The 21855-nt window shown below is 50.5% G+C and overlaps 1 protein-coding gene and 1 long non-coding RNA gene across 2 annotated transcripts in view; one reads left to right on the top strand and one right to left on the bottom strand.

The window, feature by feature from the left end:
• The window catches only part of LOC115523629, a 73171-nt gene that overhangs the window by 21820 nt on the left and 29496 nt on the right, over positions 1 to 21855 (bottom strand). The gene's annotated exons all lie outside the window — the stretch shown is intronic.
• GALNT15 (polypeptide N-acetylgalactosaminyltransferase 15) overlaps positions 5305 to 21855 on the top strand; it is a 47963-nt gene continuing 31412 nt past the window's right edge. Inside the window, exon 1 of the mRNA XM_030329785.1 lies at positions 5305 to 6484. Coding sequence (XP_030185645.1) covers positions 5940 to 6484 — 545 coding nt within the window. The 5' untranslated portion in view covers positions 5305 to 5939. The remainder of the gene's footprint in view (positions 6485 to 21855) is intronic.

Below are 21855 nucleotides of genomic sequence, written 5' to 3'. Positions count from 1 at the left end.
CCGTGAGATCATGACCTGAGCCGAAGTCAAGAGTTAGATGCTTAACTGACCAAGCTTCCCAGGTGCCCTGAGGGAGATACATTCTTTGTGAGAGAACTCTCCATCCTTAGCTGACATCAGAAGCATCTGGAAGGCTTGTTAAAACACAGATGCCTGGGCCCACCCACATCAACTCTAGCTCAGTGTGTCTGAGAAGGGCCTAAGAGGGGTCTATATTCTTGGTCACTCTTGCGTTTGAAGATGACCCTGCTGGTGGTGGTTGGGCACAGAGGGGTGGCTTACAGGCATCAAGGATGCCACTCCTCCCTTGAGGTAGCCCTGTGTAAACCTGCTCTCTGTCAGTGCTTGTCATGGTGGCATCGACACACAACCTAACCACTGGTGATGTTCTTTTCCAGTACAATCCATGCACAAGGAAAGCCAAGCCAAATGGGTTACAGCAGAGAACCAGGAGTGCGGTGGGGTTGGCCACCTCGAGCCCGGTTCTGTCAGGTGGTCTGAGGGAAGGGGGGAGGTGGGGCTGGCATGGCCTCCCACTTCTTTTCTCCCCTCTCTTAGGCTGAACATTGGGACCCGTCCCAGGCTGTCACCTTATTCTCAATGAGGCGTTCAGTGTACATCAGGTCTCATCTTCAAGAGCCATGAACTTGACACGTGTTGCTGAGTGGGCACCGTGCTGCTTGTGGGAGAGACGAAGATGGAGGGACCGGTAACAGGGGGGCCAAAAAAGCAAACAGCCATCACCATGTGTCATAACGAAGTAAAGCAGAGGACGCACCTTGGGGAACTATCTTCTCATCCTGTTTCTTGCTCTTCTCTTCACCTCAGGTTCAGATGGGAACCCGAATGGTGACCAGACATACCCCTGGTGATGACATCTTGAATCACCTGGGCCAGGTCCCCTGTTACAAGGCACAGTGTTTATTTACTAGCAGATGCCCACTGTGAATCTCTCAGTCTCTGACTTGTTCAGGCACTTTAACCTGCTACGAAACTGAACTGAAAGCTCAACTTTTTTCTAGGCAAATAGCAGTCTTTTCTACAGTAAAGGCGCTGTGTCCTATGAGAAAAGCCAGGGAGAGGGAGAGCTAAGGGAAGGAAAAGGTGGGCGGGCAAAAGGAACTATATTAGTTTCCGGGGCTGGTATAGCAAAGCATCGCAGACCGGGTGGTGCTTAAACGACAGACATCCATTTTCTCACAGTCTGGAGGCTGAAGTCGGAAATCAAGGTGTCAGAGACTTGGTTCTCTATGGGGCTGTGAGGGGGACCCTGTCCCATGCCCCTCCCCCAGCTGCTGGTGGCTCGCCGGCAATCTTTGGCGTCCCTTGGTGCATCACTCTGATCTCTGCCTTCCTCTTCACATCTTCACCCTGTGTGCGCCTCTGTCCAAACCTCTCCTTGCATAAGGACATCAGTAATGGTGAATTGGGGTTCACCTTCATGACCTCATCGTACTTGATCATCTGCAAAGACTCTGTTTCCAAATAAGGTCGTATTCCCAGGAACCCATGTATAGGACTTCAACCCCTTTTGAGGGGACACAGTTCAACCCGTAATAGGAATACAGGTGAGAAAGAGAAGAGAGAGATAATGGGGGACAGGGGCTATGGGACTGTGTCCAGTCCTTCCTCCTCTAATTAGACCTGGACAGGGGCAGGGTAGCCCCTGACGCTCTGGGAAGTGACAGAAGGGATGTCCCTAAGGGAAGTCCCATTTCTTTCTCTTTTTTTTAAGTTTATTTATTTATTATTTCAATTTTTAATGTTTTATTTTACTTATTTTTGAGAGACAGAGCATAAGTGGGGGAAGGGCAGAGAGAGAGAGGGAGACACAGAATCCGAAGCAGGCTCCAGGCTCTGAGCTGTCAGCACAGAGCCTGACATAGGGCTTGAACCTGTGAACCGTGAGATCATGAGCTGAGCCGAAGTCGGACACTCAACCAACAGAACCACCCAGGCATCCCTATTTATTATTTTAGCAATCACCACACCCAGTGGGGGCTTGAACACATGACCCCCAGATCAAGAGTTACATGCTTTTCCGACCAAGCCAACCAGGCTGAGAGGAATAAGGTGGAGACTAAAAGGACTTTGGTTGTGTTTGGAGGTCCATGGCTTGCTTGCTTTTGTTTTGAGTGGAAGACACAGAGAAGAAAATTCCAGCTGCATGAAGACAGAAGCTAAGTGCCAGGGTTGTAGACTGAAGACGCATGGCTGATATCTGGGTGCTAAAGGGGGCTCCAGCTGGTACAAGCAGCAAAGTAACACCCCCGTGAGCCAGGGGCTGGGATGGGCCAGGAAGGCCTGCTGCTCCCTCTACTTGGGGTGGCTCTGTCCACGGGGGGATGTACATGGGAATTTTATTTCCTTCTGGGCAGACTGAAAGTATCACCCCATGATTATGGGCTGTGTGGAACCCTTTTAGGGCTGATCCATATCCCGGAGTCTCAGAGGACACACAGACCTCACTTGAGTTGAATCAGAATAGCTATAGCATCGTCCCTATATTCATTCGACAAATATTTATTAAGTGCTTACGCTCTGCCAGATACAGGTGCAGTCTCTGGGGAAACAGCGGTGAACAAACTGATAGAACAGCTCTCCTTGTGGAGCCCACCTCTTATGGAGGTGGGATGGGGGCACAGACAACAAAGAGCCAAGTGTCTTACTTACCGATTGTTGGGAAGAGCTCCAGAGACTCTCAAAGAAAGCAAGGCAAGAGGACAGAGAACACCATGGGTAAGATGGAGGGCTTCCGCTGTGAAACGGTGGGGAAAAAACACAAAAGCGAGTAAATGAGCCTTGTGGCTGGTTTCTGGGGAAAAGGCAGTCAAGCAAAGGATGGGCCAGGTAAAGGCCCTGAGGAGGCATGATGTGGCTGACGAGTTTGAAACCAATGTTGCCGGAGAGGGTAGGGGAGGGTGTTCTGCCCTGAGGCTGGAGACCTGCGCATACCTTGTTCTCTGAAAGTCCCCTGGAATCATCCTTGTGAGTCTCAAAATGTACCAGAAATTCTAAATTACATCTTCCAGAGTGCCTGTGTCTTGAACCCGAAAGCCATACAACTCTCACCCCAGCCTACCCTGATGTGGGATTCGGAAAGCACGGTCCAATCCAGCAATTCCTAACTGCTGTCCATCGGGACACTATGCTAGCCTATTAGGAACAATCACATATAACCCACCATGTCACCTCTGACTCTGAAAGGCTTCAGGGGAAACACACACTGACACACACTCACACACGCTCTAGAAGAAGCAACAGAATCAAAAGGAAAAGCATTTTTTTTCCATGAGATGTTTAAGCTCACATTCCAAGATCAAAATCAAAACAGAAACAACGAGCAATTCATTTCAGGAATTCCCCAGTGGCGTTCCTCCCCCCACTCCACTCCTGATTACTGGGAAGGCTGGGCCGTTCTGCAGTCATCAGAAGAAATGCGGAGTTAGTCACCCTTGATCAGCTATTCGGGCCAGAAGCTCAGGAACTCTGAGCATGCTGGCGTCCATTCTGTCTCCCATCTACGTCTCGCGCTCCGTGACCTTGGATCTCATGGCTTCAGACATCATCCCTGTGAAGTTTTACCACCTGCAAGCCAGACCCCTCCCTTCACCTCCAGCTATTGCATGTCCCACTGCCTACTCTCCATGTCCCCTTGACTGTCTAGAAGACATCTCAAACTTCACATGGCCCAAGGAGCCACTGCCATTCATCCCCTTCTACCAACTCCTGGTCTCTCACATCTCGGCCGATGGCAACTCTACTCTTCCAACTACCAGACTTGAAAGCTTGAAAATCATCCTTGACTCCTTTCTTTCTCTGACACTGGATATCAGTTCATCAGCAACTGCTGTAGGTTCTTCCTGAAAATATACCCAGAAGCCTGGGCGCCTGGGTGGCCCAGTTGGTTGAGCATCTGACTCGATTTCAAATCACGTCATGATCTCTTGATTTGCAGGATCAAGCCCCGGGTCAGGCTCTGTGCTGACGGTTCAGAGCCTGCTTGGGATTCTCTCTCTCTCTCTCTGCCCCTCTCCCTCTCCCTCTCTCTGTCTCTCTGCCCCTCCCCCTCTCTCCCCCTCTCTCTGCCCCTCTCCCACTCTCCCTCCCTCTCTCTCTCTCAAAATAAACAAATAAATAAACATTAAAAAAATATGTCTAGTAGTTGCCTACTCCACACCTCCTCCACTGATGCCACTTTGGTCCACACCCTCATCGTTTCTCGCTGCAATAATGTTAGCCTGACTTGACTCCCTTTGCTCCCCCAGTCTGATTCCAACACAGCAGCCAGAGTGATCCCATTTAAATCTGAGTCAATTGTGTCTGTCCTCCGCTCACAACCCTCCAAGGGCTCACATCTTACTCAGAGGAAAGAAGAGAAGCCAAAATTCCTACGATGCACTCCGATGTCCCGTAGGATCCCCCCTCACCTCCTGCCCCCACCTTACCTCTTCCGTCCTGTTTTCCATCCCACTCTGCCCTCCTCATTCTGCTCCTGCCACACTGGTTCTCTCTGCTCCTCCAAAGGCCTGGCACGTGCTTGCTGCAGGACCTTCACATTTGCTATGCCCCCTGCCCCAAATGCTCATCCTCACATCACTGCCTGCCCCTCCTTCTCACACAGATGCTAACTCTTCTGTGAAACCTCCCCTCACTACTCAGTGTCCCCTGTCAGTCCCCAGCTCATGCTCTCCAGCCCCTTTCCCTGCTTTACTTTTCTCCTTCACCCGTATCACCCCTGACCCACTGCCTTTCTAAATTAATTCTCTGTCTGCCTTTCCCACTAGAAGGTAAACTCCGTGAGGCACAAATTTTGGTGCTTTATTCATTGCTGGACTCCCAGTCCCGGAATAGTTTTGGCACATAGTAGGTGCGTGTCAACATCTGTTGGTTGGATGAAGGAGGTTTTACAACTGAAGGAACATTCCTCACCGGATGCCCCTGCTTAGTGGCCAGTGCCTTCAGATGCTTTGGTGGCAGGAGGGGCATACAGGAGCGTCTCCCCCCCCTCCCACCCGCCCCCAGCTTCCATCATTTTCAGAGGGACAAGGACAGTGGTCCTCAGCAAGGAGGGAGAGTCCAGCCTAACTTCACACATTGCCTGTGGGAGGCTGAGGGTACAAACAGTTAGCTGTTTGCATCTATGCCACAGGCACAGGCTTTCTGAAAACCAGGAGGGACTACTATTTCCTTCCCTGTGGGTGGGGGAAAGAAGCCTTCCTATGAACTGTGAACGAGATTCAGATCTGAACTTCTGGGATGTTCCTGTTTGGGTTTGGTCCCTAGCAGTGACAGTTTATATTTGCCCCGGAGCTGTGCGCTGCGGGATTGTGCAAAGCCCGGGAACAGTGAGGGCATTAGGACCAGGAGCGAGGCTTGGCTTGGCCGGGGCTGCGTCTGGCAGAGGGCTCTCAGCTGAGCGCAGAGCTATGTGTGAAAGGAAATCAGGCGCTGCCTGCCGGCTTCACATCTGTTGATCTGACCTGACTTGAAGCGTCCAAAGGAGGCCACTGTCAGCGCTGCTGGACTGAGGACCCCACCAGCTGCCTCTCCAGACATCGCCTAGCAACCTGACCATTCATGCAAGGGGGGAGACGAAACACGTGGGACTAAACACCTGAGCAGAATGGAATAATCGGTTTTTTTTTCCTTAGGAGAAAAAGGGGGTAAAAGGGGCCAAACAATTCCATTTGAGGTCCCTGTGAATGGGCTCTCAGAAGGCAATACAGAAATCCACTCAGAGAGGTCCCGTGGCTTTCTGATTATAAGTGGAAGTCAGTCTTACACATGCTGTTGGCAAATGTCAGATGGGAAAAAAAGGAGCAGGCTAAGTGACCAGCAAAAAACTTCCAGGTGGAACTAGGAAGCCAGGTTCTCCTGCAAGCCCGAAGGAACCTGGAGCAGGAGGAGGACGCGAACTTGAATATGACCTGTTGCATATGGCAAGTTCCAGCAACATGCTCCTAAGGAAGCGATGCAGGCATGGGCCGTGCAGACTGCAATTCCTGCTGCTCTTGCTGATGCTGGGATGCGTGCTACTGATGGTGGCCATGCTGCACCCTCCCCCGCACGCCCCGCACCACGCGGTCACAGTCCTGGCCACCCAACACGGCCCAGGTGCTGGGTATCGCCTGGACTTCGGGGAATCCCAGGAATGGGTGCTGGAGGCCGAGGATGAGGGCCAAGAGTACAGCCCCCTGGAGGGCCTGCCCCCCTTTATCTCACTGCGGGAGGATCAGCTCCTGGTGGCCGTGGCCTCACCCAGGGCCAGAAGGAACAAGACCCAGGGCAGGAAAGGTGGCAGCTACCGGCTCATCAGACAGCCGAGCAGAAGGCAGGATGAGGAGGCCCCAGAGAGGGACTGGGGGGCCGAGGAGGAAAATGGGGAGGTATCTGAAGATGAGCTGACCCCACTCGGCCTGGAGGAGGCGCTCAGTGCCCGCATCCCCCTGCAGAGGGCGCTGCCCGAGGTACGGCATCCACTGTAAGTAAGGCCCTGGCTTCCCCTTCCCCCAGGTACTGAGGCGTCATCAACAGACCCAGGAATGCCAACTTTCTGCCACCGGCTGTCCTTAGGGCAGCAGTTCCCAAGGTGTGGTCCCTGGACCAGCCGCAGCAGCATAACCTGGGGACTTGTTAGAAACGCAGAGTCTCAGACCGCATCCCAGACCCACTGAGTGAGAAACTCTGATTTAACCAGCCCTGCAGGTGAGGAGAAGGGGAGCTCTTACTGGTTCTTCCCTTCCCCATCCTGGTTCTAGTCCTTCTGTCTCAGGACTATCAGGTCAAACAGCTTTATCCATATACCACACAGGAGCTTGGGGCAGATGTTCTCCAACCCACCTTCCAGTTCTAACACCCCGCCTCCAGGACGTTTTGATATTATGATTGTTGTTAGGGTTTGCTTTCGTTTCGGGTCAAAGTAACAATCGCAGCTAACATTTACGTGACTCCTTCCATGTGCCTGATTTTAATCTAAGAGCTGTTCGTCTATCAGTCCTTACAAGATGAGTGCTATTATTACCATCAGGCTTATTTCACAGGTATGAAAACAAGGCACAGAGAGGCTGAGTAACTTGCCCACTGTCACACAGCTAGCAGGTGCCAAGGCAGGGATTTGAATCCAGGAAGGAAGAAGCTCCAGTGTGCCTGAACTGCCACCCCATTAGACTTAAGGGGACAGTCCCAGTGCGCAGGAGCTAGAATGCGGTGCTGCTGCAGCCTGACATGTTGGGGTAGCCCCAACCCCAGAAGCCAAGCTGGAGAGTGCATCCAGGCTATACCCAGGGAGATGCTGAGCTCCCCTTGTGCATCCCCTGTCCTCCCCCTCCCTTACTGTGGCTGGCTGCAGAGGAGGGCCCCAGTCGGGCATCCGAGGCCGGTGCGACTGGTTAGCTCTGGGAAAACCCTTCCCTGTAAGCCACTGCTCTTCCTAGAGCCCAGAGTGCTTCTCACGAAGCAAACACACGTTCAGACCTTCCGAGTGAGTGGATCCATCTAGAGCCACAGTCAAGAGCAAGACAGTGTACTCCTCTGATCCCTGGTGGGGTTCCTGTCGGTCTGGCCGCTTGGCAGTCACCCTCGGGGTCACGCAGATGCAGGTCAGCACCCGAGACCGGCTTCTCAGATGGTGTGCGTGGGCGCCTCTCTCATACCCACCCCAACCTTGCTGCTTCAACTTCAGGTCTTGGCTTCAACAGCTCTTTTCAGGAAACTTGCAGACCCAGCCAGGCCCACCCCATTGCAATTTGGTGCTCTCAGCAGTTTTAATTCATAACCCTCACTACAACCAAAGCTAAACGGTCGCTGATGTATTGGTTTGATCGATGCCGGGGTCCCTGCCACGCACACAGGAAGCGAGTGATTGCCGAATGAGTGAACGTACTTTGGATACATCTTTCTCTTTGGCCTAAGACAAAAATGAGTATCTTCATTTTGCTAATAAGAAGCATTGCCTCAAACAAGAGGGTCTCTGGCCACCCAGAGGCGTGTATGTGTGTCTCTGCGTTATGCAAGTGCGTTGTGACTATGAAGTTCTGTGGGTACGTTGCAGATAGTTGTGCGTGAGTGTGTCGAACACGCACAGTATCGTGTGTGGCGAATGGATGCTACGTACGTGTGCTGCGTGTAGTATCGTGCGCGTAGTGGATTACGTTGTGCCCGCGTGCCTAGTGCCCGCGTTCGTTGCGGTGTGAGTTGGCACGTGTAATCACACGTGCACGTTGTGTGTGGATGTGTCCGTGTCCTTATGCGCGTGTGCACATTGATAGGTGCGGTGGCGTGGTGTGGTACACGCGTGATTGCGTATGTTTCGCCCTGGTGTGACGCGCGCACGTGTACTTGTGATTTGGCTTTTGTTGTGTATGCGTTTTTGCGGGACGTGTGTGCATGTATGTTGTGTTGTGCCCGGGCTATGAGTGTTTGATGTGCCTGTGTGAGTGTGCGACTCGCATGTGTGGTATAAACGCCTTGTTAGAGTTGTACACGGGTAGGTGGTGCTGTGTGTGCTATTCGTGCAGTGCGAGCGCTACGGGCGTTGTGCGTGGCTTGTGGTGCACGATTAGGTTAGAAAGGCGTTGTGGCGAGTTGTACGTGGGTATGTGTGCAAGTGTGTTTATGTGTGTTAGGCTCTGGTGTGAAGTGCCTGGTAGGTGTTGCGCGCCTGCGCTGTGAGTGTGGGACACATTTTGGCGGCACGTGTGCGACGTGCACTGACATCGCGTGCGCACCACTTCAGTGGTCACTGCTTCAAACCTCGGTTCAGTTTGTCTCGGTCTCCCCGGACTGGGATGCCTCCCGGTCCCTGGCAAACCTGGATGGTTTGTCTCCCCGCACCCATAATTCACTCCCTTGCACCGGTTCTAACGACAGCCATCGGCTCTGTCTAGAGGTGTGTGGCGCCCTCTGCTGGTCCAGCTGCTCGCTACAGCCTGTGCGGTCTGGGCCTTGGCCCCCAGCCTCTCCTCTCTACCCTCTGCAGTTCAGTGCTGGGTGTCTCTTCGGCCCCCTCTCAGGACATACAAGGATCCTCTGCAAACTGAGGCAACAAGCCCCTACTGTCCCTCCAGGGTGACAGGACTCTCCTACTGTCACGCTTTAAACCAGGCCAAAATCACTTATAAAAGAAGGGCCGTATATTAAGCACCTACTCTGTGCGAGTCTGCTCTGCTTTCCCACCAGGGTTGGGAGAACTCTGGAGACCCCAGTCCCTCTGCCTTCTGCTGGAGTGTGTCAAGCACCACCCACCCCAGGGCTTTGCACAAGCCGTCCAACTTGGCTAGTCCCGCGCGCCCTTCTGTGTGCCGAAACCTCTAGACCAGCCTGGCCTTTGCTCATCACCCCCATCCAGGCCACAGGCTTTTTCTGAGTACCTCCGGGGTCACTGCTGGAGGTCATTTGAAAAGGGGCATGCCAGGAAGTTAGTAATAATGCAGACCAAGACAGAGAAAAAAGTGTAAAAGGTCAAAAGGCAGACTCTGGAAAGAAAGGTAAAATTACAGTGAACTTTTATCTGAGCACTTACTATGTGCTAGGAACCCTGCATAAGTGGTTTTCATTCACTTAATCTTCCTAATGAACCCATAAGCTGGATACCATTAATATTTCCATTTACAGATGTGTAAACTGAGAAACAGAAAGGCGAAGGGACTGGGGCCAGGTTATCTGACCAGGTGTGTCTGACACCAAAGTCATGTTCTTTCTGTTTGTTTTGTTTTGTTATTCTCGAGTTAGATAACATACAGTGTGATACAGTGTGGCCTTGGCTTCAGGAGTAGAATCCCACGATTCGTCATTTACACACAACACCCAGTGCTCATCACAAGTGCCCTCCTTAATGCCCATCACCCATTTTCCCCACCCTCCCACCCTGTCAACCCTCTGTTCTTTGTATTAAAATTTTTTTAATGTTTACTTATACTTGAGGGAGGGAGACAAAGTGTGAGTGGGGGCGGGTGGTCAGAGAGAGAGGGAGACAGAATCTGAAACAGGCTCCGGGCTCCGAGCTGTCAGCACAGAGCCCTATGCAGGGCTCAAACTCACAAGCCATGAGATCATGACCTGAGCCAAAGTCGGACGCTTAACTGACTGAGCCACACAGGTGCCCTGTTCTCTGTATTTCGGAGTCTCTTATGGTTTGCCTCCTTCTCTGTTTTTATCTTATTTTTCTTTTCCTTCCTCTATGATCATCTGCTAAGTTTCTCAAATTCCACATCTGAGTGAAATCATATGATGTCTGTCTTTCTCTGGCTGCAAAGCCATGTTCTTAACCACCACGTTGTACTTTCTGGGCAAGTCACGTAGGCTAGAAGAATTTCAAGTTTTTCCATCTATAAATTAGGGAGAGCTCACACTGGTCCTCAGGGAGACACGGAGGAGGATGTCTGTCACAGCATTCTTGGTGGCACTGAAGAGTTGGAAACCACCTGGACACGTCATGGGTGGGGCACCAGGAAGCTGGGCACAGCCCAGAGACACCGCGGGACGTAGAAGCAACAGACTCGGTGCACAATACCCGGTGGAGGGAGACCTTCAAGTACCATGCTGAGTGACACAAGTAAGGCGCAGAAAAGGGGTCCATAGCAGGACATCACTGGGGAAATGTGAGCTCCGTGCGTGCTGACCAATGCATTCTTCATAAGAACAAAGGAAGCTCCGGGGAGTGGCTGTGTTGTGTGGAAGGCTGGGTCCTGGGGCAGGCGCGGGAATAGCGAATGAATATATAGAGGAAGTAAAGAGAGGGGCCCACATGGGAGCCCCAGACTGAAGACTAGGCCTGACTTGGCGCCTCAAAGCTGCTCTCACAGAGGGGGTCGGGGAGGAGCAGGCCTTGCCCTTCAGCCTCCTGTGGCACGACAGCTTTCAAGGCTCTTCCGAGCCCAGCTCTCCTTGATCATCCTGGGGCCCAGCATAGGGCAACGATTGCCCGCATCAAAGAGGCTCCCGACTGAGAAAGGGCTCTGTAATCTGGTCTAGGCAGTGGCTCTCAAACCTGAGTTCACATGGGACCACCGAGAGGGCTTGCTAAAATGCAGCTTCCTGGCCTCTTCTCCTACAGTACCTGACTCAAGGGTCAAGGGTGGGGCCCGAGAATTTGGTTTCGACAAGTTTCCTGGGAGACGCTCATGCTGCTGATGTGTGGGCACTCTTTGTATCTAACAGGTTGGACAGAGCCACGCTTCTCAGACTTTCAAGTGTATGCAAACCCCTCGCCCCGGGCATCTTATTAAAATGCACAGTCTAGGGGCGCCTGGGTGGCGCAGTCGGTTAAGCGTCCGACTTCAGCCAGGTCACGATCTTGCGGTCCGTGAGTTCGAGCCCCGCGTCAGGCTCTGGGCTGATGGCTCAGAGCCTGGAGCCTGTTTCCCATTCTGTGTCTCCCTCTCTCTCTGGCCCTCCCCCGTTCATGCTCTGTCTCTCTCTCTGTCCCAAAAATAAATAAACGTTGAAAAAAAAAATTTTTTTTAAAATGCACAGTCTAATGTAGTAGGCTAGGGGTTCCACCCAAGATGCTACACTTCTGTCAAGCTCCCAGTTGGTACCGGTGTTGTTGGTCCACAGGCCACGTTTTTGAGCAGCAAGGGGCTTTATCGCTGGTTTGCCAAATATGTACTTGTGGATTCCCCACAGGCTTGTTAAAATGTAGATTTTCAGACCACTTTTCTAGAGACTCCCCATAGTTCTGATTTGGAATGCAGTGATCTGAATTTTAAAAAGCTGATGTTAGTTTGGGGAACCACTGATACAGACAATGAGCAGAGAGGTAGTAGAGCTCTGGAAGATTCCACAGAGAAGGGAGTCGCGGGATTGGAAAATAGAAAAGAGAAGTAGTGAGTAACACAGTCCCCTTCATGACCTGGAGTTTTGTACTTAAATATAAATGTCAGCTCGGCTATTGCTGGCTGGGTGCTACCTACCTACTCACATCAGTTTATAACTTGGGTTCATATTTTGGCCCGTGTTAGCCTGGTTTATATACCCGCAACTGTGACTAACTCACATGCCCAAAGAACAGGAAACCTGGGCCCGAAACCCGGCCCCATCTCTTACTGTGTGACCTTGTATAATCACTCAGCCTCTCTAAGCCTCAGTTTCCTCAACTGTAAAATGTAGATAAAATAACACCCTTGCGTGGGGTTGTAGGTTAAATGAGATAGAATGTTGATGATCTTCCCTTCCCCCCACTCCCCCCCCCCACCCCAGGATTCAAGTCCAAACGGAAGTTGTCCTTATCATATTCTGGAGTATAGGGTCTAGGAGTGAATTGAGAGATGGAGAAAAGCCAGAGCAGGCAGCTGTGGACATCACGTCATTGTCCTTTCTCTGATCAAAGAGTTATTTTCTACCCCGTGGGCTGCTAAATCATCACTCACTTGGTGGCACACTGGAAGCACCTGGTAAGTGTTACGAACGACCCATACTGGGGTCCCACTACTAGGGATTCTTATTTAGTTGGTCTGGGGAGGGGCCTGGGCCTCCCCAGGTAGTTCTGATGCGCAGCCGGGGCTGAGAAGCAACGCTGTGGGGCACCAGGTGGGCAATGGCATTTCACAGGCAGTGGGAAGACATAGGAAGGGGTATCCTCCGCTTCGTTCCTTCCCTCCCGCCCAGAGGCCGCTTTGGCAGCAGCTCTATATTGTCAAGGAGAAGGTGGTGGTGCAGTCTACCTTCCGGTCAGGTCAGTCGAGTTCCAGGCAGGCAGGGAGCCACTCCAGCATGTCTCCCCACCCCTATGTTGGCCCTGACACCTGGGCTACAAAAGTGAGAGAAGACGGCTGGCAGGGCACCAATAAATCGGAGTGAGTAGGTGCGGCCCTACGGTGGGGACGGAGGGGAGAGCAGGAAGGAGCAGGCTGGGGCAAACACCTGGTGCTGGAACTCAGCTTATCTACCCTCCCACTCAGGAAAGGAGGGAAAACAACTCAGAAAGGAGTGCTTGTTCTGGTGCCTGGCCAGCCAGGTCACAAGGGGAACTCACAAGTACCAAGCTTTCAGCCCTCAAGCCCAGTGTAGCCAGGGCTGGGAGCCGTGCGTCCCCAGATCTCCACCCATCCTCAGTGCCTGTGGTGTAGACAAGGCTGAGTATAACCCTTGAGATCACGGGGCGCCTGGGTGGCTCAGTCAGTTGAGCGTCCGACTTCGGCATAGGTCATGGTCTCGCGGTTTGAGATTCATGAGTTCAAGCCCCGGTCGGGCTCTGTGCTGACAGCTCGGATCCTGGAGCCTGCTTCGAATTCTGTGTCTCCCTCTCTCCCTGCCCCTCCCATGCTCACACTCTGTCTCCCTCTCTCTCAAAAATAAACATTAAAAAAAAAATGTAGCCCCTTGAGATCAAATGTGCCCGTGGTAGCCAATGCAGTAGAGTCTTGCTTTGTGCTTCGGGTTAGGCTTGGGGATTAGATCAGAGGTGGTCAACCTGCATCTTATCTTGTTTAATTCTTCAGGAAACTGCTATTTCCGCTGAAAGTATGGTCCTCAGACCTGCAGCATCAAAAATGCAGACTTTCAAGCCCCAGTCAGACCTACTAGATGAAAATCTCTATTTTTAACAAGATCTCTAGCTGATTTATATTCATGTCAGAGTTTGAGAAATCCTGATGAGGCCAACGGTTCACAGCCCTGCCTGCACATTGGAATCAGCTGCAGAATTTTATAAATCATCACACCCAGGCTCCACCGCAGACCAACCAATTAGATACGATTCGCGGGGACTCTCCTAAGTGATTCTAATGTGCAGCCAGGCTGAGAACTCCTGCCAAGGCCCTTTTAGGTGAAGAGGAGCAGAAACACTGGTGTTACTGCAGGTGGTGGGGTGCCTTCAGTTTGCACAGGAAGCGAGGAAGAGGGACAGTCCAGGGAGGACTGCAGGGGGTATGGGAGGAGGACAGGAAAGACACTCACGAGCCATGGTACTTCTAGGGCTCAGCCTTCCTGATGTCCTCCAGCAGCTGGCGTCCCTGGAGCCTGCTCATATCGCCCTCGTGGCCACTTACTTGCTGGTGTCTTGTCACTAACAACCATTGTCCTCTACTCAAGCTCTGGTCTGGAGGCCCAGCAGCATCGGGCTCACCTGAGATGCAGAACCTCAGGCCCCACCCAGACCTCCTAGGTCCAAATCTGCATTTATGGAGATGCCCCGGTGGTGCAGGTGCAGGCTAACGTGTGAGAGGCACTGGGCTACCTCTTGGCTTCTGCTGCCTCACCTTTGACTTACTGCCTGTCCTATGACCTGCTACCAACTGCTGATCCCGTCTGTATGTCTGAATATCAAACTCCTTGAGACAGAGGATCTGGAAGTTTCACTTGGCCATTATTTGGGGGAGGCCATGCCTGTTAGGGGAATCTATTGTGCCAGGATGCTTCATAGGCTCTGGTCAGTGTTCAGACCAGCGACTACCTGTCAGTGCCCACTTTTAGTCCAGGGCTGAGGAGCCAGAATCAGAGCAAAGCGAAGGATGCCTGGAGCCCCTAGAAGGAGGCTGTGAGGCTTCTGAGGACCCTACAAAGAGACTGTGTGCCCCTTGTGTGACTTCTCTCTAACTCTGCGGAATGACAGGCTGGCAGCATTAGCCTTACCCACAGGCTCCAGCCTGAACATACTTCCCTCTCATTCATAGGAACACCGTCCATCCCTCACAGGATCATCCCCAGGCCGTGTCCCAGCCCTTGCGTCTCCAGGCACGGCCTGGAAATTGGTGTTCCCAAGATGAGCCCCACTAACTACAGACAAAATGTACTAAACATTGGGATTGTCACAGATTGTGGAGAACCGAGTCTGTGGTTATTACCCTCCCATTTATATAGACAACCAGTCTATATACTCCTTGTGAGCAAGAACAGTGGCTACCTTCATTCGCTGACCAAATGATTATTTAGCAACTATCAAAGGTGGGAAGGTGAGCAGGACCCCGCCCCAAACCCAAGGAGCTTGGGGTGAGTTGAGGGATACAGATAAGCAACCAGGTTGTTACATCGCCGGGCTCAGGGCAGCGATATGGAAACTCGTCTGCGTGGGGGACTTCTGCTGATTTGGTAGAAGCTGGAGGTCAGTAACCCCAAGACAGAAAACCCAGCAGAAACCTTTCTACCCTGGCCAGGTGAGGAAAGGGTGGGGGCGGTGTTTGCGCCACAGCCAGGCCATCTGGCGCAAAGCTGTGACTCATCCTCTCCAGAATCATCATCCAAATGCATTTTCTGAGTTCATGGGGGACCCTGGAGCTGCATGCAGAGAGGGCGTGCATCTGTGTAGAAAGCCAGACCCGGACTCCCCCGATCTTGGAGTGTGAAGATATGAAACTAACTTGTATTCGGCAGCTCTCTAGAGCCAGGACGATCCCTTTAATCCAAGAAGTTCCCCTGGGCTATCGAAAAGTAACAGCATCCTTGTGTTGACTAATTACGGGATGTAAATAGCAGAGCCAGGATTCAAAGCCGAGTTGATTCGATTCCAAAGCCCTTGGTCTTTCCTTCCCCACTGCTGCCACTCAGGAGATGGACACATGAGGTCAGGTGAGCTTTTCATGTATACGAACTGAGATAGTAAAACATCCACCAGATATACGGTTGAAGAACAAAGAATGTAACCCTGTTAGCTAATAAGAATGTGCATTTCTTCATGGGTCGTTTTCACAACTACCTGTCACATTTGGACACTGCTCTGCAATGTCCGAAAGCTGTTTCTATGCACCGCCCCACTGATTCCCCCCAACAGAGCCATGGCACAGATAGAGCAGGAAGAATGTGCATCCCCACTCGACAGAAAGGATGTGAGACGTGGGCAGGTGAAGTGACTTGCCCGGGGCACTTGCATGGACCATTTACCTTTTGCTCACTTGTTGTTTACCTACCTACCTTCATCCCTCAAAGGATTTAAAAATACATCATAAAATAGAAAATCGCTATTAATATGATGTTAATCAAGATAAGGGGAAACATACTTTGCAACACCTTCCTTCAGTTACTGGTATACACCAAGCTCCTTTTTACCTCTAGGCCTTAGCAGATGCTGTGACACCTGTCAGGAACACTGTTCCCCACCCACACACCTTCCTTCAACTGCCTCCTACCCACCCTTCAGGTCTTGCCTGTCATATCACTGCTGCCCCACTCCCTGAGGATCTCCTTGGAGCACCTGCTACAGTGGTTAAATAATTATTTGGTCATCCGCTTAATAGGATGTAAGCTCCATGACACCAGAGACTATCTTAGCTTGGGTTCCGCCAAAGCAAACCCTGAGACAAGCATTTGTTTTGCAGATGACGTCAGGGAGCACCGGTAGGGGACTGGCAACGTGGAGCAGAAAATAGGACAGCGACGAAAGGTGTGTTTTCAAGGCAGTTACCTCAGAGGTAACTAGAGCTAGAGCTCGGCCTGCGGGGGAATCTGGGAGAGGCTGAGGCACACGCAGCTCCACTGTTAGACTCCTTAGGGTCAGGGGTTGCTGGGCATTAATATGCCAACTCTTTCTCATCGCTGGCTGAGGACAGCTGTCAGGGGTGGGTGGGAGGTTAATTCTCCAGCTCTTCAGGCCTGCTTGAGGAGAGCATCTCAGCAGTCAGAGAAAGCCCTCACACGATTGGAAGGCAGGCTGTTCTGTACTATATTGATAGGGCCGAAGGGATATGGCTGGGCCATCACGATTCTGCTTCAACGATCTTATCTATTTTAGTCCTCATACATATAAGCTTGTCAGTAAATATCTGTTAAACGACCAGTTGGAGGATGGAAGGTCAGGATCAAAGAGAAAATTAAAATGAAGACAGACAATCCGTAGAACCGTCTCGGTGACTAAATATCCTATTTCCTTACTCTGAGCTTCCTGGCAGCCAAACTGAGAAAGGAAACCCCTTAGGTATATCATGATCCTTATTGGTCATGAGGAGAAAACATACCAAGTCCTCAGAGGAAGAAAAGTGTCTTTTCCCAACACTTCTGCCTGAAAGGAATTTGCCTTCAAAGCTGCGTAGAGGGAATAGTCAGTGATAGAGGACACGACAGCCTCAACAGTTTCCCTCTGTAATGCAGAGCAGGTTTCATAAACCTGATGAAAGCTGAGAGAGTGATGCCAAGCATGACTCCACATAAGCACATTTCTAAGGCAGCCAAGACAGTGCTTTCTGAGGACCTTAACGAATCAGTGTAGACAGCCCAGAACATGTGAAGGAATCAATGGATTGCGTATTCTTCAGATAACCCACCATCATTGTCACTTTGATCCGGACAGTGGGACCCAAGCCTCATGACTCTGAATCCAGAACATTCTGTCAGCACTTTTGTCAAAAATAGCAATATCTATACTGGTTAAGAGCATTAGGTGTAGAGTCAGACTGGCCATCTGCTATCTGCTGTGTAACTTAGGCTCTCCGGGCTCTAGTTTCCTCATCTTTAAAATGGGAATATGAATCCATTATCTAGTGCTGCACACACACCACCTCAAAATTCCGTGGCTTAAAAAAACAGATAAACTGAACTTCATTAAAATGAAAAGCGTTGTGCTTCAAGACAGCGAAAATACAACCCAAGAATGGGAGAAAATATTGACAAATCTAATAAGGGGTTTGTATCAGAATACGTAAAGAACCCTTACAACTCAGCAAAATGACACCTAATTTAGAAATAGGCAAAGATTTCTGGAAGCCTGGGTGGCTCAGTCAGTTAAGCATCTGACTTTGGCTCAGGTCATGATCTCACGACTTGTGAGTTTGAACCCACATCGGGCTCTGTGCTGACAGCTGGGAGCCTGGAGCCTGCTTCAGATTCTGTCTCCATCTATATCTGCCCCTTCCGCACTCACACACTGTCAATTATCTCTCTCTCTCTCAAATATAAATAAAAATTTATATTTAAAAAATAGGCAAAGATTTGAATAGGTATTACTCCAAGGAATACATGGAAATGGCCAAAAAACACATGAAAAGATGTTCAAGCCATTAGTTAGCAGGGAAACACAAATCAAAACCACAATAGATACCACTTCACCCCCCACTGGAATGGCTAAAATAAAAAAGACAGACAATGACAAGTGCTGACAAGGATGTGAAGAGGTTGAAATCCTCACACATTACTGGTGGGGTCGCAAAGTGGTGCAGCTGCTTTGGAAAATAGTCTGGCAGCTCCTCAAAATGCTTAACGGTTACCACATGACTCGGAAATGCCAATCCTGGGTTATACAACCAAGAGAACTGAAAACATAGTTCATATGTTCCCAAAAACTTGTTTGATGAGTTCACAACTACTTGTGCATGAATTTTCATAGCCGCGTTATTCAAAACAACCAAAAATGGAAACAAATGCCCATCAGCTGACAAACAGATAAATAAAACGTGGTGTATTCAAACAACGAATATTATTTGGCAGTAAAAAAGAGTGACGTACTAATACACGCTACAACATGACGAACCTTGAGAACATTATGCTAAGTGAAAGAAGCCAGTCACAAAAGGCCACGTACTGTGTGATTCCATTCATACGTATAAAGTGTCCAGAGTAGGGAAGTCTATAGAGACAGAAAGTACATTAGTGTTTGCCTGGGGCTGGCGTGGATGACAGAGGGATGGGGAGGAACTGCTAATGGGTCATGGGTTTCTTTTGGGGTGATGAAAATATTCTGGGGGGGCGCCTGGGTGGATCGGTTGGTTAAACGTCCAACTTCGGTTCGGGCCATGATGTCGCGGTTCATGAGTTTGAGCCCTGCATCTGGCTCTCTGCTGTCAACACTGAGCCTGTTTCAGACCCTGTGCACCCCCCTGTCCTTCTGCCCCTCCCCGCTCATGTTTTTTTCCTCTCTCTCTCTCTCTCAAAAATAAGAAAGAAATATTTTTAAAAATCTAAAAAGAAAATATTCTGAAATTAGATAGCAGTAGTAGATGAACAGGTTTGTGAAGATACTAGAAACCACTGAATTGTATACTTTTTTATAAGGGTGGATTTTATGAGGTGTGAATTATGTCTCAATGCAATCATTACTTCAAAACACTAGTAGCTTAAAACGATAACCATTTACCGATGATTCTATAATTAGGCTGGACTGAGCTGGGCATTTCTTCTGCCAGCCTCACCTGGGGTCCTTCCTGTGGTTGCTGTCCTCTGGAGGCTAACTGGGACTGAGCGATCCAAGATGGCTTCACTCACGTACCTGGCAGCCGATGCTGGTTGTCTTCTGGGGAACCTCAGCTTTTCTCCGAGTGGCCTTTCACCCTCCGTTAGAGTAGATAGGCTTCCTGGCATTGCAGTTTATGGCAGCCAGCGGAAGCGGCAAAGCCCCTGGGAACCTAATCTTGAGAGAACATCACTTCTCTCCATCACAGTACATTCTATCCATCAGAAAAAATCACAAGACCAGCTAGGTTTGGAGGGTGGAGAAATAGGTTGCGCTTCTCAGTGAGAAAAGCGGCACAGTCACGTCGCAAAGGAACATGCATGTGAGGGTGGACAGAATTATGGTGACCATCTCTGCACACGTGAAAAGACCTATTTCAAAATGCACTTGGGAGGATTAGATGTGACAACGCATGTATTTAGCACAGCACCTGGTACACAGGAAGAGAAGACTCATTAAGTGGTGGCTTTAAGGAATATTAATAAGACTCTACAATATCACACGGTCCACCCTAATTTCCCCAGTCCCCCATTGTAGACAATGAGAGAACAGAGTGTAGACGACAAAGCTGGAAATGTCTTTAGACACTGCAGTGAGTGAACTCCTCCCTCATCAAATATGGAAACTGGGCCCCAGAGAAGAGACAGACCTGCTCAAAGTCCCTTATTTCCCTTCCTCACAGGGGATTCGGAAGTCTGAGCACGACGTAGGTCTTCTTCAGTGCACACGGCCCATGCTCTCTGACACCTCATCTCACACTCTTCCCTCCAGACCAGTACCCCGGCTCGGGCTCTAATCATAGCGCTTGCTGGCTCCAAGCGCGAGGGTCTTAGAGGGAAAAGAAGCACAGAAGGCAAACTGTTGCCTGGGATGAAAGACAGGAGTCACAGGAGTCAGGGGTAACTCAGATGTCACCAAATGACAGTTCACAAGTTGTATCCTGTCACAGACATGTGGTTTGGCCACAGTTGTTTAAGATTTTATTTGTAAGTAGTCTCTATACCCACCATGGGGCTTGAACCCACAGCTCTGAGATCAAGAGTCATATACTCTACTGACTGAGCCAGCTAGGCCATAGTCTTTTTTTTAATATTGGAAGAGTGACCAATATTTAAAAATTGACAGATTTGGGGCACCTGGGTGGCTCAGTCGGTTGAGTGTCTAACTCTTGATTTCAGCTCGGGTCATGATCCCAGTCGGGCTCCACGCTGATCATGGAGCCTGCTTGGGATTCTTTCTCTCTCCCTCTTCCCCTCTCCTCCTCTTGCTCTCTCTCTCCTTCTCTCAACAATTTAAAAAAAAATTTTTAACGTTTATTTACTTGAGAGAGAGACAGAGCACAAGCAGGGGAGGGACAGAGAGAGAGAGACACAGAATGCAAAACAGGCTCCAGTCTCTGAACTGTCAGCACAGAGCCAGACGCGGGGCTCAAACTCATGACTGCAAGATCATGACCTGAGCCGAAGTCGGACACTCAACCGACTGAGCCACGCAGGTACCCCTCAAAAAAAAAATTTTTTTTAATCAAACCAAGGGATTTCCTATAAATAATTCAGGTTTATGGCTCTTCCTGAAAATCAGAAAGATCCGGCAACACTGGACTGAATTTCCCCCTAGTAACATTGGCTGTTCTTGGGGAGGGCGGCGGGGAGGGGGGGGTGGCGGGTGAGGCATGTGATCTTCAGCTCACTGCAGCTCCCACGGGGCCAGGTTGCTGTCCTCTGGATGTATGCCACTGTCTGCGGACATTTGAGTGTGTGCTTACTCTGTACCCGACCAAGGAGCACTTGCAAGGAGGAGGTGGCCTAGATAAACTTTAAGGCCCCCCTTTAACAATCTTTGTTGGCTGGATTTTGGAGGGTTTGTTTTGTTTGCTTGCTTGCTTTTTAGAGGCTTCCAGCAACTTCTCTGAATCACTGCTCAAGCTCTCTCCCTAGTTCTGGCCTACCACACCCCTCGCTCTCCACCCTCCAAAGCTCTGTAATATTGGTGGGAGGTGGGGAGGAAGCATGGGTATATTGCGAAGCAGATGGCAGGCTTTTAGTGCCACCTGCCTTCCTTTCCCCATTTCCCACCTCCTTCCTTGTGCCCTCTCTCTCCTTAGGGACCTAGTATCCCCGTGGTGACATCAGGGGCCCAGGGTTCCCAGACACAGGTGATCAGGGCCCCATGATCCGGACCATTCCTTACTGTTCCATCAGAATCTCCCAAGCCTCACACACTCACGTCAGTTAAGGAGTGAGTGGATGCTTGCTATCACAAGCCTTACTCTCTTGAGGAGAGTTCATCCTGTATTTTAACAAAACAAAATGGAAGCCACCTAAGCCACTTGGATGAACAAAGGGGATGGGAGGCCCTTGTTCCCAATGGCTGCCTGGGCGATTGTAGGCTGGTGTTCTACAGAGAGTGGGTCCGGCAGGGGATCTGGATGAACTCCAATCACTCATATGGCTTTCTTTGCCTGGAATCCTCTGTGGTGGATGCTACTGTCATGCTGTACAACTCCGAGGGGCACCGTCACGTGGCATTCTATGAGCGTGGCACCCACTGGAGTTGGGCAATGCAAAAGCCCCGCGATGGGAGTGAGCATTAAATGACACAGCACGTGGGAAAATCCTACAAGTACCAGCAGTCCTTATTTTTAGAACACCTGACCAGTCTTCTACCACGGTAGAAAGCAACACCGGAAACCAGCCCACACACAACACTAACCTGAGTAATGGCAACAGCTTCCATTTATTGAAAGCTTGTATGGACAA

Source organism: Lynx canadensis, chromosome C2 (genome assembly GCF_007474595.2).
Source record: "Lynx canadensis isolate LIC74 chromosome C2, mLynCan4.pri.v2, whole genome shotgun sequence".
Lineage (NCBI taxonomy): Eukaryota > Metazoa > Chordata > Mammalia > Carnivora > Felidae > Lynx > Lynx canadensis.
Note: the sequence above shows the minus strand (reverse complement) of the source record. Positions and strands in the feature narration are given on the sequence as shown.